This window comes from Oenanthe melanoleuca, chromosome 25, assembly GCF_029582105.1.
Source record: "Oenanthe melanoleuca isolate GR-GAL-2019-014 chromosome 25, OMel1.0, whole genome shotgun sequence".
NCBI lineage: Eukaryota > Metazoa > Chordata > Aves > Passeriformes > Muscicapidae > Oenanthe > Oenanthe melanoleuca.
In genome coordinates, this window is record NC_079358.1 from 5853148 (window position 1) to 5867350 (window position 14203).

Sequence of the window (14203 nt, forward strand, 5' to 3'; positions counted from 1 at the left end):
GTCCTATATCCCATTTTTGGGGTTCCATGTCCCGGTTTTTTTGGGGTTCTCTGTGCTCCACTTTTGGGGTTCCATGTCCCATTTTTTGGGCCTCCCTGTGTCCCATTTTTTGGGGTTCCATGTCCCATTTTTGGGGCTCCCTGTGTCCCATTTTTGGGGTTTCATGTCCCATTTTTGGGGCTCTTTGTGTCCCATTTTTGGAACTCACTGGGTCCCATTTTTGGGGTTCCCTGTGTCCCATTTTTGGGGTTTCATGTCCCATTTTTGGGACTCTCTGTGCTCCATTTTTTGAGGTTTCTGGGTGTGATTTTGGGGTTCCATTCCCCATTTTTTTTGGGGTCCTATATCCCATTTTTGGGGTTCCATGTCCCGGTTTTTTTGGGGTTCTCTGTGCTCCACTTTTGGGGTTCCATGTCCCATTTTTGGGGCTCCCTGTGTCCCATTTTTGGGGTTCCATGTCCCATTTTTGGGGTTCCCTGTGTCCCATTTTTGGGGTTCCATGTCCCATTTTTTGGGGTTCTCTGGGTCCCATTTTTTGGGGTTTCATGTCCCATTTTTTGAACTCTTCGTGTCCCATTTTTCGGAGTTCCTGGGTGTTTTCTCTGTGCCCCATTTTTGGGGTTCCAGGTCCCATTTTTGGAGCTCTTTGTGTCCCATTTTTTGGGGCTCTCTGTGTCCCATTTTTGGGGTTCCAGGTCCCATTTTTGGGAGTTTCTGGGTGTTATTTTGGGTTTCTCTGTGTCCCATTTTTGGATATTTTGGGTTTCTAACCCCATTTCTCTCCCCCCAGCTTCCCAGAGCTTCCCCCCCGGGGGTCCCCGCGCCCCCCGCCCGCGCCTGTTCCCTGATGATTTTGGGAGTTCCTGTGTCCCATTTTTGGGGCTCCATGTCCCATTTTTGGGATTCTCTCAGTCCCATTTTTGGGGCTCTCTGTGCTCCATTTTTTGAGGTTTCTGGGTGTGATTTTGGGGTTCCATTCCCCATTTTTCTGGGGTCCTATATCCCATTTTTGGGGTTCCATGTCCCGGTTTTTTTGGGGTTCTCTGTGCTCCACTTTTGGGGTTCCGTGTCCCATTTTTTGGGGCTCCCTGTGTCCCATTTTTGGGGTTCCATGTCCCATTTTTTTAACTCTTCGTGTCCCATTTTTCGGAGTTCCTGGGTGTTATTTTCGGTTTCTCTGTGTCCCATTTTTGGGGTTCCAGGTCCCATTTTTTGGGATCTCTGTGTCCCATTTTTGGGATTCCAGGTCCCATTTTTGGAGCTCTTTGTGTCCCTTTTTTGGGGCTCTCTGTGTTCCATTTTTGGGGTTCCATGTCCCATTTTTGGGGTTCCATGTCCCGGTTTTTTTGAGGTTCTCTGTGCCCCATTTTTGGGATTCCAGGTCCCATTTTTAGGAGTTTCTGGGTGTGATTTTGGGTTTCTCTGTGTCCCGTTTTTGGATTTTTTGGGTTTCTCACCCCATTTTTCTCCCCCCAGCCTCCCAGGCCTCCCCCCCCGGGGGTCCCCGCGCCCCCCGCCCGCACCTGTTCCCTGATGATTTTGGGGTCCTATATCCCATTTTTGGGTTTCAATGTCCCATTTTTGGGCTCTCTGGGTCCCATTTTTTGGGGTTCCATGTCCCATTTTTGGGGTTCCAGGTCCCATTTTTGGGTTTCTCTGGGTGCCATTTTTGGGGCTTTCTGTGCTCCATTTTTTGAGGTTTCTGGGTGTGATTTTTGAGGTTCCATTCCCCATTTTTTTGGGGTCCTGTATCCCATTTTTGGGGTTCCAGGTCCCATTTTTGGAGCTCTCTGTGTCCCATTTTTGGAGCTCTCTGTGCCCCATTTTTGGTGTTCCATGTCCCATTTTTGGGGTCCTATATCCCATTTTTGGGTTTCTCAGGGTGCTGATTTTGGATTTTTTGGGTTTCTCACCCATTTCTCTCCCCCCAGCCTCCCAGGCTCCCCCCCCCGGGGGTCCCCGCGCCCCCCGCCCGCGCCTGTTCCCTGATGATTTTTGGGGTTCCCTGTGTCCCAGTTTTGGGGTTTCTGGGTGTGTTTTTGGGGCTCTCTGGGTGTTATTTTTAGGAGTTTCTGGGTGTTATTTTGGGTTTCTCTGGGTGCTGTTTTTGGGTTTTTTGGGTCTCTCTATGCCCCATTTTTGGATTCTCACCCATTTCTCTCCCCCCAGCCTCCCAGGCCTCCCCCCCCGGGGGTCCCCGCGCCCCCCGCCCGCGCCTGTTCCCTGATGATTTTGGGGCTCTCTGGGTGTTATTTTTAGGAGTTTCTGGGTGTGATTTTGGGTTTCTCAGGGTGCTGATTTTGGATTTTTTGGGTTTCTCACCCCATTTCTCTCCCCCCAGCCTCCCAGGCCTCCCCCCCCGGGGGTCCCCGCGCCCCCCGCCCGCGCCTGTTCCCTGATGATTTTGGGAGTTTCTGGGTGTTATTTTGGGTTTCTCAGGGTGCTGATTTTGGATTTTTTGGGTTTCTAACCCCATTTCTCTCCCCCCAGCCTCCCAGGCCTCCCCCCCCGGGGGTCCCCGCGCCCCCCGCCCGCGCCTGCTCCCTGATGATTTTGGGGCTCTCTGGGAGTTATTTTTAGGAGTTTCTGGGTGTGATTTTGGGTTTCTCTGTGTCCTGTTTTTGGATTTTTTGTGTTTCTGACCCATTTCTCTCCCCCCAGCCTCCCAGAGCTCCCCCCCCGGGGGTCCCCGCGCCCCCCGCCCGCGCCTGTTCCCTGATGATTTCGGGGTCCTATATCCCATTTTTGGGTTTCTCAGGGTGCTGATTTTGGATTTTTTGTGTTTCTCACCCCATTTCTCTCCCCCCAGCCTCCCAGGCCTCCCCCCCCGGGGGTCCCCGCGCCCCCCGCCCGCGCCTGTTCCGCGCCGAGCGCGGCTCCGCCGTCCGCTCGGGCCGTTGGTACTTCGAGTTCACGGCCGTGACCCCCGGGGAGATGAGGGTGGGCTGGGCCCGGCCGGGGCTGAGCCCCGACACCGAGCTGGGGGCGGACGAGATGGCGTTCGTCTTCAACGGGCACAGGGTGAGGGGTGGGGCACGGAAAAAGGAAAAAAATTACATTTGGGGACATTTGGGGACATGAAAAGGGAAAAAAATGACACTTGGGGACATGAAAATGACATTTGGGGACACAAAAAGGGAAAAAAAGGACATTTGGGGACATAAAAAGGAGATTTGGGGACATGAAAAGGACATTTGGGGACACAAAAAGGGAAAAAAAGGACATTTGGGGATGAAAAAAGGGAGAATAAGGACATTTGGGGACATGAAAAGAGGAAAAAAGGACATCTGGGGACATGAAAAGGACATTTGGGGACATGAAAAGGACATTTGGGGACATTTGGGGACATAAAAGTGACATTTGGGGATGAAAAAAGGGAGAAAAAGGACATTTGGGGACATGAAAAGGACATTTGGGGACATAAAAGGGACATTTGGGGACGTGAAAATGGGGAAAAAAGGAGATTTGGGGACATGAAAAGGGAAAAAAATGACATTTGGGGACATTTGGGGACATGAAAAGGGCATTTGGGGACATGAAAAGGGAAAAAAAGGGCATTTGGGGACATGAAAAGGACATTTGGGGACATAAAAGTGACATTTGGGGACATTTGGGGACATGAAAAGGGAAAAAAGGGGCATTTAGGGACATGAAAAGGACATTTGGGGACTCTAAAGGGACGTTTGGGGTCATGAAAAGGCAAAAAAATGACATTTGGGGACATGAAAAAGGAAAAAAAGGACATTTGGGGATGAAAAAAGGGAGAAAAAGGACATTTGGGGACATGAAAAGGACATTTGGGGACATAAAAGTGACATTTGGGGACATGAAAAGGGAAAAAAAGGAGATTTGGGGACATGAAAGTGACATTTGGGGACATTTGGGGACATGAAAAGGGAAAGAAAGGACATTTGGGGGCTCAAAATGGACATTTGGGGACACAAAAAGGCAAAAAAAGGACGTTTGGGGACATGGAAAGGACACTTGAGGACAAAAAAAGGAGATTTGGGGACCCCTGTGTGACCCCTGTGTGACCCCTGTGACCCCATGACCTCTGTGTGACCCCTGTGTGACCCCTGTGACCCCTAATGTTCCTGTGACCCTTGGGTGACCCCTGGGTGACCCCTGTGACCCCTGATGTTCCTGTGACCCCTGGGTGACCCCCGGTGTCTCTCCGGCCCCTGTGACCTCCTGGTGCCCTCTGTGACCTCTGTGTGACCCCTTTGTGACCTCTGTGTGACCCCTGTGTGACCTCATGACCTCCTAATGTCCCTGGTGACCCTGATGTCCCTGTGACCCCTGTGTGACCCCCTGGTGTCCCTGTGACCCCTGTGTGACCCCGTGACCCCTGTGTGACCCCTGTGTGACCCAATGACATCTCTGTGACCATGTGTGACCCCGTGACCCCTGTGTGACCCCTGTGACCTCCTGGTGTCCCTGTGACCCCTGTGTGATCCCTGTGACCCCTGTGTGACTTTCTGGTGTCCCCTCTGACCCCTGATGTCCCTGTGACCCCTGGGTGACCCCGTGACCTCTCTGTGACCCCTGTGTGACCCCGTGACCCCTGTGTGACCCCCGTGACCCCTGGGTGACCCCTGTGACCTCCTGGTGTCCCTGTGACCCCTGTGTGATCCCTGTGATCTCTGATGTTCCTCTGACCCCTGTGTGACCCCGATGACCCCTGAGTGACCCCTGACCTCTCTGTGACCCCAGGCCCAGCGCTGGCACGTGGGCAGCGAGCCCTTTGGCCGCCCCTGGCAAGCTGGGGACGTGGTGGGTCCCCGTGACCCCTGTGTGACCCCGTGACCCCTGTGTGACCCCGTGACCTCTGTGATCCCTGTGACCCCTGTGTGACCCCCGTGACCCCTGTGTGATCCCTGTGACCCCTGCGTGACTTTCTGGTGTCCCCTCTGACCCCTGATGTCCCTGTGACCCCTGTGTGACCCCGTGACCTCTCTGTGACCCCTGTGTGACCCCCAATGACCCCTGTGTGACCCCAGGCCCAGCGCTGGCACGTGGGCAGCGAGCCCTTTGGCCGCCCCTGGCAAGCTGGGGACGTGGTGGGTCCCTGTGACCCCTGGGTGACCCCGTGACCCCTGGGTGACCCCTGTGACCCCTGTGTGCCCCCTGTGTGATCCCCTGTGTGACCCCTGACCCCCGTGTGACCCCTGTGTGACCCCAGTGACCCCTGTGTGACCCCAGGCCCAGCGCTGGCACGTGGGCAGCGAGCCCTTTGGCCGCCCCTGGCAAGCTGGGGACGTGGTGGGTCCCTGTGACCCCTGGGTGACCCCCTGGTGTCCCCTCTGACCCCTGATGTCCCTGTGACCCCTGGGTGACCCCGTGACCCCTGGGTGACCCCGTGACCCCTGGGTGACCCCGTGACCTCTCTGTGACCCCAGGCCCAGCGCTGGCACGTGGGCAGCGAGCCCTTTGGCCGCCCCTGGCAAGCTGGGGACGTGGTCGGTTGCCTCATCGACCTGGGCGAGTGTCACATGAGCTTCACCCTCAACGGGGAGGCCCTGATTGGGTCTGGGGGCTCCGAGGTGGCCTTCAGGGACTTCGAGGTGGCCGACGGTGAGCGGGGGGCTGGGTTTTTGGGGGGTCTGGGGGGGATTTTTGGGGGGTCTGGGGTGGGTTTCGGGGGATTTGGGGGGGATTTGGAGGGGTCTGGGGGCTCTGGGGTGGGTCTGAAATGGGTCTGGGGTCTCTGAATTGGGTCTGGGGGCTCCAAGGATGGATCTGAATTGGGTCTGGGGTGTCTGAATTGGGTCTGGGTGTTCCAAGGATGGGTCTGAAATGGGTCTGGTGTCTCTGAATTGGGTCTGGGGGTTCCAAGGATGGGTCTGGGGTCTCTGAGTTGGTTTTGGTGTCTCTGAAATGGGTCTGGGGGTTCCAAGGATGGATCTGAATTGGGTCTGGGGTCTCTGAATTGGGTCTGGGGGTTCCAAGGATGGGTCTGAAATGGGTCTGGGGTCTCTGAGTTGGGTCTGGGGTCTCTGAAATGGGTCTGGGGGCTCCAAGGATGAATCTGGGCTGAGTCTGGAGGGGTCTGGGGTGAGTGTGGGGGGATCTGGGAGCCCCAAGGATGGTCTGGGGGTCTCTGGGGTGGCTCTGAATTGGGTCTGGGGTCTTTGGTGTGTCCCTGAATTGGGTCTGGGGTCTCTGAATTTGGTCTGGGGTTTCTGAAATGGCTCTGGGGTGTCTCTGAAATGGGTCTGGGGTCTCTGAAATGGGTCTGGGGTCTCTGGGGTGTCTCTGAAATGGGTCTGGGGTCTCTGGAGCTGAATTGGGTCTGGGGTCTCTGGGGTGTCTCTGAATTGGGTCTGGGGTCTCTGAATTGGGTCTGGGGTGTCTCTGAATTGGGTCTGGGGGTTCCAAGGATGGATCTGGGGTGGATCTCGGGGAGTCTGGAGGAATCTGAGGTGGATCTGAGAGCCCCAAGGATGGGTCTGGATGTTCCAGGGGTGTCTCTGAATTGGGTCTGGGGTCTCTGAATTGGGTCTGGGGTCCAGCTCTGAAATGGGTCTGGGGTCTCTGAAATGGGTCTGGGGTCTCTGGGGTGTCTCTGAAATGGGTCTGGGGTCTCTGGGCCAGGCAGCTCTGAATTGGGTCTGGGGTCTCTGGGCAGCGCTGAATTGGGTCTGGGGTCCCGGCTCTGAATTGGGTCTGGGGTCTCTGAAATGGGTCTGGGGGTTCCAAGGATGGATCTAGGGTGGATCTCGGGGAGTCTGGAGGAAGCTGAGGTGGATCTGAGAGCCCCAAGGATGGGTCTGGATGTTCCAGGGGTGTCTCTGAATTGGGTCTGGGGTGTCTGAATTGGGTCTGGGGTGTCTCTGAATTGGGTCTGGGGTCTCCCCCAGGCTTTGTCCCGGTGTGCAGCCTGGGCCTGGATCAGGAGGGGCACCTGAACCTGGGCCAGGACGTGGGGCTGGGGGCTGTGGGGTGTCTCTGAATTGGGTCTGGGGTCTCTGAATTGGGTCTGGGCTCTGAAATGGGTCTGGGGTCTCTGAGATGGGTCTGGGGTCTCTGAATTGGGTCTGGGGTCTCTGAAATGGGTCTGGGGTCTCTGAGATGGGTCTGGGGTCTCTGAATTGGGTCTGGGGTCTCTGAAATGGGTCTGGGGTCTCCAAGGATGGATCTGGGATGGATCTGGGGGAGTCAGGAGGAATCTGGGCTAGGTCTGGGAGCCCCAAGGATGGGTCTGGATGTTCCAGGGGTGTCTCTGAATTGGGTCTGGGTTCTCTGGGGTGTCTCTGAATTGGGTCTGGGTTCTCTGGGGTGTCTCTGAATTGGGTCTGGGGTCTCTGAATTGGGTCTGGGGTCTCCCCCAGGCTTTGTCCCCGTGTGCAGCCTGGGCCTGGACCAGGAGGGGCACCTGAACCTGGGCCAGGACGTGGGGCTGGGGGCTGTGGGGTGGCTCTGAATTGGGTCTGGGGTTTCTGAAATGGGTCTGGGGGTTCCAAGGATGGATCTGGGGTGGATCTCGGGGAGTCTGGAGGAATCTGAGGTGGATCTGAGAGCCCCAAGGATGGGTCTGGATGTTCCAGGGGTGTCTCTGAATTGGGTCTGGGGTCTCTGAAATGGGTCTGGGGTCTCTGAATTGGGTCTGGGGTGTCTCTGGAATGGGTCTGGGGTCTCTGGGGTGTCTCTGAATTGGGTCTGGGGTCTCCCCAGGCTTAATCCCCGTGTGCAGCCTGGGCCTGGACCAGGAGGGGCACCTGAACCTGGGCCAGGACGTGGGGCTGGGGGCTGTGGGGTGTCTCTGAATTGGGTCTGGGTTCTCTGAAATGGGTCTGGGGTCTCTGAAATGGGTCTGGGGTCTCCCCAGGCTTTGTCCCCGTGTGCAGCCTGGGCCTGGACCAGGAGGGGCACCTGAACCTGGGCCAGGACGTGGCCACCCTGCGCTACTTCGGCATCTGCGGGCTGCAGGAGGGCTACGAGCCCTTCGCCATCAACATGAAACGGCCGATCGCGCTCTGGTTCAGCCACAGCCTGCCCCAGTTCGTACCAGTGCCCCCAGACCATCCCCAGTTAGAGGTGAGGGGGGTCCTGGGGGGGTCTGGGGGGGGTTGCGGTCTCTGGTTCAGCCACAGCCTGCCCCAGTTCGTACCAGTGCCCCCAGATCATCCCCAGTTAGAGGTGAGGAGCTGGGGAGGGGTCTCTGGTTCAGCCACAGCCTGCCCCAGTTCGTGCCAGTTCCACCAGACCATCCCCAGTTAGAGGTGAGGGGGGTCCTGGGGGGGTCTGGGGTCCCCCCATCGCGCTCTGGTTCAGCCACAGCCTGCCCCAGTTCGTACCAGTTCCTCCTGATCACCCCCAGTTAGAGGTGAGGAGGGTCCTGGGTGGATTTGGGGTCTCTGGTTCAGCCACAGCCTGCCCCAGTTCGTCCCAGTTCCACCAGATCACCCCCAGTTAGAGGTGAGGGGGGGTCCTGGGGGGGTCTGGGGTCTCTGGTTCAGCCACAGCCTGCCCCAGTTCGTCCCAGTTCCACCAGATCACCCCCAGTTAGAGGTGAGGAGCTGGGGAGGGGTCCCTGGTTCAGCCACAGCCTGCCCCAGTTCGTACCAGTTTCACCAGATCACCCCCAGTTAGAGGTGAGGGGGGTCCTGGGGGGGTTTGGGGTCTCTGGTTCAGCCACAGCCTGCCCCAGTTCGTCCCAGTTTCACCAGATCACCCCCAGTTAGAGGTGAGGGGGGGTCCTGGGTGGATTTGGGGTCCCTGGTTCAGCCACAGCCTGCCCCAGTTCGTGCCAGTTCCACCAGACCATCCCCAGTTAGAGGTGAGGGGGGTCCTGGGGGGGTCTGGGGTCCCCCCATCGCGCTCTGGTTCAGCCACAGCCTGCCCCAGTTCGTACCAGTTCCTCCTGATCACCCCCAGTTAGAGGTGAGGGGGGTCCTGGGGGGGTCTGGGGGGTCTGGGGTCCCCTGGTTCAGCCACAGCCTGCCCCAGTTCATCCCAGTGCCCCCAGACCATCCCCAGTTAGAGGTGAGGGATGGGGAGGGTCCTGGGGGGGGTTTGGGGGGTCTCTGGTTCAGCCACAGCCTGCCCCAGTTCGTCCCAGTTCCACCAGATCACCCCCAGTTAGAGGTGAGGGGGGGTCCTGGGGGGGTCTGGGGTCTCTGGTTCAGCCACAGCCTGCCCCAGTTCGTCCCAGTTCCACCAGATCACCCCCAGTTAGAGGTGAGGAGCTGGGGAGGGGTCCCTGGTTCAGCCACAGCCTGCCCCAGTTCGTACCAGTTTCACCAGATCACCCCCAGTTAGAGGTGAGGGGGGTCCTGGGGGGGTTTGGGGTCTCTGGTTCAGCCACAGCCTGCCCCAGTTCGTCCCAGTTTCACCAGATCACCCCCAACTGGAGGTGAGGGGGGTCCTGGGGGGTCCTGGGGGGGTTTGGGGTCCCTGGTTCAGCCACAGCCTGCCCCAGTTCGTACCAGTTCGTCCCAGTTCATCCCAGTCCATCCCAGTTCGTCCCAGTTCCACCAGATCACCCCCAGTTAGAGGTGAGGAGGGGTCCGGGGGGGGTCTGGGGTCCCTGGTTCACCCCCAGTTTGTCCCAGTTTGCCCCAGTTCATCCCAGTTCATCCCAGTTCCTCCTCATCATCCCCAGCTGGAGGTGAGGGGTTTGTCCCAAATGTCCCCAAATGTGTTCCTAAATATGTCCCTTAATGTCCCTAAATGTCCCTAAATGTGTCCCAAATGTCCTTTAATATCCCTAAATGTGTCCCTAATGTCCCCAAATGTCCCCAAATGTCCCTAAATGTGTCCCTAGTGCCCCCAAACGTCCTTAAAAGTGTCCCTAACGTCTCCTAATGTCCCTAAATGTCCCCAAATGTCCCCTGTCCCCCCCCAGGTGACCCGCGTGGACGGCACCGTGGACTCCCCGCCGTGTCTGTGCCTGTGCCACCGCCCCCCGGGCACCCCCAAATGTCCCCAAATGTGTCTCTGATGTCCCCTAATGACCTCAAAATGTCCCCAAATGTTCCTAAATGTCTCCCAAATGTCCCCAAATTTGTCCCTGATGTTCCTAAATGTCCCCAAATGTGTCCCCAAATGTGTCCCTAATGCGTCCTTAATGTCCCCTAAATGTCCCATAAAGACCCCTAATGTCCCTAAATGTGTCCCTAAGATGTCCCTAAATGTCCCCAAATGTTTCCCCAAATGTGTCACCTGTCCCCAAATGTCCCCTGCCCCCCCAGCTGACCCGCGTGGACGGCACCGTGGACTCCCCGCCGTGTCTGTGCCTGTGCCACCCCAAATGCCACCCCCCTAATGTCCCCTAATGTCCCTAAATGTGTCCCAAATGTCCTTAAATGTGTCCCTTAGTGTCCCCAAATGTCCCATAATGTCCCTAAATATGTCCCAAGATGTCCCCAAATGTCCCTAAATGTGTCACTTGTCCCCACAGTTGACATCCCAAATGTCTCCAAATGTCCCCAAATGTGTCCCTAATATGCCTAAATGTGTCCCAAATGTGTCTCTAATGTCCCTAAATGTCCCCAGATGTGTCCCTAATGTCACTAAATGTGTCACTTGTCCCCACAGGTGACATCCCAAAGGTCCCCTAATGTGTTGCTAATGTTCCTAAATGTCCCTAAATGTGTCTCTAATGTCCCATAATGTCCCCTAATGTCCCTAAATGTTTTCTAATGTCCCTAAATGTGTCCCTAAATGTCCCCTAATGTCCCCAAATGTGTCCCCAAATGTGTCCCCTGTCCCCTGTCCCCCCCCCAGGTGACCCGCGTGGACGGCACCGTGGACTCCCCGCCGTGTCTCCGCCTGTGCCACCCCAAATGCCACCCCCCTAATGTCCCTAAATGTCCCCAAATGTCCCCTAATGTGTCCAAATGTCCTCAAATGTCCCCGAATGTGTCCCAAATGTCCCTAAATGTGTCCCAAATGTCCCCAGATTTGTCCCTGATGTTCCTAAATGTCCCCAAATGTCTCCCAAATATCCCTAAATGTGTCCCTAATGTCCCTAAATGTGTCACTTGTCCCCACAGGTGACATCCCAAATGTCCCCAAATGTCCCTAAATGTGTCTCTAATGTCCCTAAATGTGTCTCTAATGTCCCCAATGACCCCAAATGTCCCCAAATGTGTCCCCTGCCCCCCCAGGTGACCCGCGTGGACGGCACCGTGGACTCCCCGCCGTGTCTGTGCCTGTGCCACCCCAAATGTGTCTCTAATGTCCCCAAATGTCCCCAAATGTGTCCCCTGCCCCCCCAGGTGACCCGCGTGGACGGCACCGTGGACTCCCCGCCGTGTCTCCGCCTGTGCCACCCCAAACGTGTCTCTAATGTCCCCAAATGTCCCCAAATGTGTCTCCTGCCCCCCCAGGTGACCCGCGTGGACGGCACCGTGGACTCCCCGCCGTGTCTCCGCCTGTGCCACCGCCCCCCGGGCACCCCCGCCCCTCCCCCGGCGCTGCAGTTCCTGCGGCTCAGCCTGCCCGTGCAGTTCCACGCCGCCTTCCGCTGCACCCCCGGCGCCACCCCCCTGCCCCCCCCGGAGCCCCCCGAGGAGCCCCCCGAGCCCCTCTCGGAGTTCGAGAGGCTGAGGAGGCGGGCGGGGGTCCGCTCCGAGGAGGGGGGGGGCGGGGAGGGCGGGGAGGGGGGCGGCGAGAAGGGGGGAGGGGCCAAGGAGCAGAAGGGGGAGGAGGAGAAGGACGCGAGCACCGAGAAGGGCAAGGGGAGGAGGGGGTGAGTCCGAAATGGGGTGGGGGGGTTTAAAAATGGGGTGAGTGGGGGTCCTGAAATGGGGTGGGGGGGTCCCAAAATGGGGTGGGGGGGGTTAAAAATGGGGTGAGGGGGTCCTAAAATGGGGTGGGGGGGTTAAAAATGGGGTGAGGGGGTCCTAAAATGGGGTGGGGGGGTTTAAAAATGGGGTGAGGGGGTCCTAAAATGGGGTTGGGGGGTCCTAAAATGGGGTGGTTGGGGGGGGAAATGGGGTGAGGAGTCTAAAAATGGGCTGGGGAGTGGGAGAAAATGGGGTGGGGGGGTTAAAAATGGCGTGGGGGGGTCCTAAAATGGGGTGGTGGGTGGGAAAAATGGGGTGGGGGGTCCTAAAATGGGGTGAGGGGTCTAAAAATGGGGTGGGGGGGTTTAAAAATGGGGTGGGGGGGTCCTAAAATGGGGTTAGTGGGGGGGGAAATGGGGTGGGGGGGTCTAAAAATGGGGTGGGGGGGGTTAAAAATGGGGTGGGGGGTGGGAGAAATGGGGATAGGGGTCCGAAAATGGGGTGAGTGGGGGTCCCGAAATGGGGTGGGGGGGTCCTAAAATGGGGTGGGGGGGGTCCTAAATGGGGTTGGGGGGTCCTAAAATGGGGTGGGGGGGGTTTAAAAATGGGGTGAGGGGGTCCTAAATTGGGGTGGGGGGTGGGAGAAATGGGGATAGGGGTCCGAAAATGGGGTGAGTGGGGGTCCCGAAATGGGGTGGGGGGGTTTAAAAGTGGGTGGGGGGGTCCTAAAATGGGGTGGGGGGTGGGAAAAATGGGGTGAGGGGTCCTAAAATGGGGTGGGGGGTGGGAGAAATGGGGATAGGGGTCCTAAAATGGGGTTGGGGGGGTCCTAAAATGGGGTGAGGGGTCTAAAAATGGGTGGGGGGTTTAAAAATGGGGTGAGTTGGGGGGGAAATGGGGTGGGGGGTTTAAAAATGGGGTGGGGGGGGTTAAAAATTGGGTGGGGGGATTTTAAAATGGGGTGGGGGGATTTAAAAATGGGGTGGGGGGGTCCTAAAATGGGGTGGGGGGGGTTTAAAAGTGGGTGGGGGGGTCCTAAAATGGGGTTGGAGGGGTTTAAAAATGGGGTGAGGGGTCCTAAAATGGGGTTGGGGGGGTCCTAAAATGGGGTTAGTGGGGGGGGAAATGGGGTGAGGGGTCTAAAAATGGGGTGGGGGGGGTCCTAAAATGGGGTGGGGGGTTAAAAATGGGGTGAGGGGGTCCTAAAATGGGGTTGGGGGGTCCTAAAATGGGGTGAGGGGTCTAAAAATGGGGTGGGGGGGTCTAAAAATGGGGTGGGGGGGGTTAAAAATGGGGTGGGGGGTGGGAGAAATGGGGATAGGGGTCCGAAAATGGGGTGAGTGGGGGTCCCGAAATGGGGTGGGGGGGTCCTAAAATGGGGTGGGGGGGTCCTAAAATGGGGTGGGAGGGTCTAAAAATGGGGTGGGGGGGTCCTAAAATGGGGTGGGGGGGTCCTAAATTGGGGTGGGAGGGTCTAAAAATGGGGTGGGGGGGTCCTAAAATGGGGTGGGGGGGTCCTAAAATGGGGTGGGGGGGTCCTAAAATGGGGTGGGAGGGTCTAAAAATGGGGTGGGGGGGTCCTAAAATGGGGTGGGGGGGTCTAAAAATGGGGTGGGGGGGGTCTAAAAATGGGGTGGGGGCGTCTAAATTGGGGTGGGGGGTGGGAGAAATGGGGTGGGGGGGTCCTTGATCCATGGGGGGTGTCAAAAAGGGGGTCCCAAATTCCTGGGGGGTGGGAAAATTTGGGTTCCTGATCCCTGGGGGGCAAGGAAAAGGGGGTGACACCCATCCCTGGGGGGTCCCCAAATTTCTGGGGGGTCCCCAAAAGGGGGTGACACCCATCCCTGGGGGGGGTCCCCAAATTTCTGGGGGTCACCAAAAGGGGGTCCCCAATTTCTGGGGGTCCCCAAAAACGGGGTCCCTAGTCACTGAGGGTCATCAAAAGGGGGTCCCCAAATTTCTGGGGGGTCACCAAAAGGGGGTGACACCCATCCCTGGGGGGGGTCCCCAATTTCTGGGGGTCACCAAAAGGGGGTCCCCAATTTCTGGGGGTCCCCAAATCGGGGTGACATTTATTCCTGGGGGGTCCCCAAATTTCTGGGGGTTCCCCAAAAAGGGGGTGACTCCCATCCCTGGGGTGGTCCAAAATTTCTGAGTGTCACTAAAAGGGGGTGACACCCATCCCTGGGGGGGTCCCCAATTTCTGGGGGGGGTCCCCAAATCGGGGTGACCCCCTCCCCCCACGTGCCCCCCCCCCCAGGTTCCTGTTCAAGGGCAGGAAAACCCCGTTTGCGCCCCCCCCCGCCCCTCCCCCCGTGCCCAGGCTGGAGGAGGACGTGGTGCCGGACGAGAGGGACGACCCCGAGGTCATCATGAACACCACCACGGTGGGGACCCCAAAATACCCAAAATCACCCCAAAAATACCCCAAAATACCCCTAAAATACCCCCAAAACCTTAAAAACCCCAAA

General features: G+C 57.7%; 1 protein-coding gene across 1 annotated transcript in view; it reads left to right on the forward strand.

The window, feature by feature from the left end:
- LOC130263345 (ryanodine receptor 1-like) overlaps positions 1–14203 on the forward strand; it is a 93854-nt gene that overhangs the window by 16840 nt on the left and 62811 nt on the right. Inside the window, exons 7-11 of the mRNA XM_056510851.1 lie at positions 2810–3021; positions 5400–5574; positions 7829–8037; positions 11334–11695; positions 13993–14119. Coding sequence (XP_056366826.1) covers positions 2810–3021; positions 5400–5574; positions 7829–8037; positions 11334–11695; positions 13993–14119 — 1085 coding nt within the window. The remainder of the gene's footprint in view (positions 1–2809; positions 3022–5399; positions 5575–7828; positions 8038–11333; positions 11696–13992; positions 14120–14203) is intronic.